Here is a 1,886-nt window from a genome sequence, read left to right as displayed (position 1 = left end):
TGCTATCATATAAGCTGATTACAAGATTTCTGCTTGATTCAAAGCAAAGTTTGTTTACAGTTCAATGTATTTAAATAAATTAGCAGAAAATGTAATTATCTCTATTCTCCAATCTCATTGTGGCTTCTTGTCAGCTATATATTTTCTTGCATACAATGCACAAATGTTCACTGTAATAATAATTTATATGGAAAGTGGTGTTTAGCAGATATGTAAATAAATATTAGACAAATAGATTTTAAACAGTCTATTTTTGGACTTCAATCCGGCTTCCCTTCACCAAAAAGGATTGAACTGCCTGATATCCCGACAAAAAAAATCATTCGTATATATCCGTATATATCTGTATATTCATATTAAGCTGATCTTTCGCTTCACCCTACCTGTAACTGTAACACAATATCCTGCACCCTCTCCTTTCCTTCTCCCCTATGTACTGTATGGACGGTAAGTTTTGTCTGTATAGTGTGCAAGAAACAATACTTTTCACTGTATCCCAATACATGTGACAATAATAAATCAAATCAAATCCTCACAATGAAAACACAGAATGTTACTGGGACTGTATTAAATTTCAGTATCTGCCACTGAGGAGTCTTCTGGTGCATTATTTGGGGGACAACTGTGCAGACTGGTGTGTTTTGGGGTTTCAATGGCAGGAGAAAATCTCATCTGGAGCTGATGGCTTGTTCTTGGGGTGCACTCTGGGTGATTTAAAAGGTAGGCTCCAGCACCATGCCACATTCCGATATCTCTTGGCTAGAAACACGTAAATGATTGGGTTGATACACGGATAGAAATAGTTCAGCAAGGTGCAACTGAAAAAGAGTAACTCCCAGGACTGGTCGTTGCGGCAAGAGCCCAGGTAGACGCAGAACTGCAGGATGTAGCTGGGCAGCCAACAGGCGGAGAAGGAGCCGGTGGCAAATAACATCATGACGGACGCCCTTCTCGTGTTCCTGGAACTCGCCAAGGACATCATGGGGCTTTTGAGGAGGAAAACGGCGAGGCGAGCGTAGTTGTAGGCGATCACCAGCACGGGGAGCAGATAATAAAGCAGGAACTGAGCCAGGATGGTATTGTATTTGTAGTGGTTCAATCCGGACACACAAAGGGTGCGGTTGTTACTCCCTGTCCCTGTGGTGGTGTTGATGCGGAGAGGAATGGTCACACAGAGGCTCAGCACCCAGGCCAAGACCAGCATGGCAATGCTCAAGCTCCATGAAGGGGGGCTCTGGGGTTTCATGATGATCCAAGCCCGGGTGATGGAGACAGCACACAGGGAGTAAGCGCTGGCCGCCAGCGAGAACGCCAAGAGGAACTGAAATACTTTGCAGAAGATTCTGCCAAAGGGCCAGGAATATCCCAGCACCGCCACGATGAGGAAAGGGTCTAAGAGGAGAGAGATGAAATCTGCCACGGCCATGCTCACCAGTAGGATGTCCAGGCGGTTTTTCCGGATTGAAACATACTTGGTGAAGATATAGAATACCAGAGTGTGGGCGAACACCCCAACCAGCACTATGGCACTGCAAATGCTGGCGAAGACCACCCCGTATGTAATGGGCATGATTCACAGTCACCAGGCTCTTCTGCAGAAAGTTTCCGATAAATAATATTATCCCGTTTCTTAATCGGCACACAGGTCCTCTGCAGAACTAGTCTAGTCTCAATTCAGGTATTCACAAATCCTCTAAAACCACAATGAATTCACGCAAGGACAGAGAATGATTCCAGACGGACAGACTGATAATGCATATTACTCGTAATCTGGCTACTTCACTGCCAAGTTTGTTTCTGCCCCCAGCAGAAAGGAAATCAATGGCAAAGCTTTCTGTCCTTGCCTTATCACTGAGCAAATAACCCCAAACGTTCAACATCGGCAC

The 1,886-nt window shown here is 44.8% G+C and overlaps 1 protein-coding gene across 1 annotated transcript; it reads right to left on the bottom strand.

Annotated features, from left to right (window-relative positions):
• Positions 1-649: 649 nt before the first annotated feature.
• LOC144499055 (mu-type opioid receptor) lies at positions 650-1,570 on the bottom strand. The gene has a single exon (XM_078221111.1). It carries the CDS (start codon positions 1,568-1,570, stop codon positions 650-652), a length of 921 nt encoding a protein of 306 aa, XP_078077237.1.
• Positions 1,571-1,886: the final 316 nt, after the last annotated feature.

Source organism: Mustelus asterias, chromosome 9, assembly GCF_964213995.1.
Source record: "Mustelus asterias chromosome 9, sMusAst1.hap1.1, whole genome shotgun sequence".
Lineage (NCBI taxonomy): Eukaryota > Metazoa > Chordata > Chondrichthyes > Carcharhiniformes > Triakidae > Mustelus > Mustelus asterias.
This window is presented reverse-complemented; position numbering and strand designations above follow the sequence as displayed.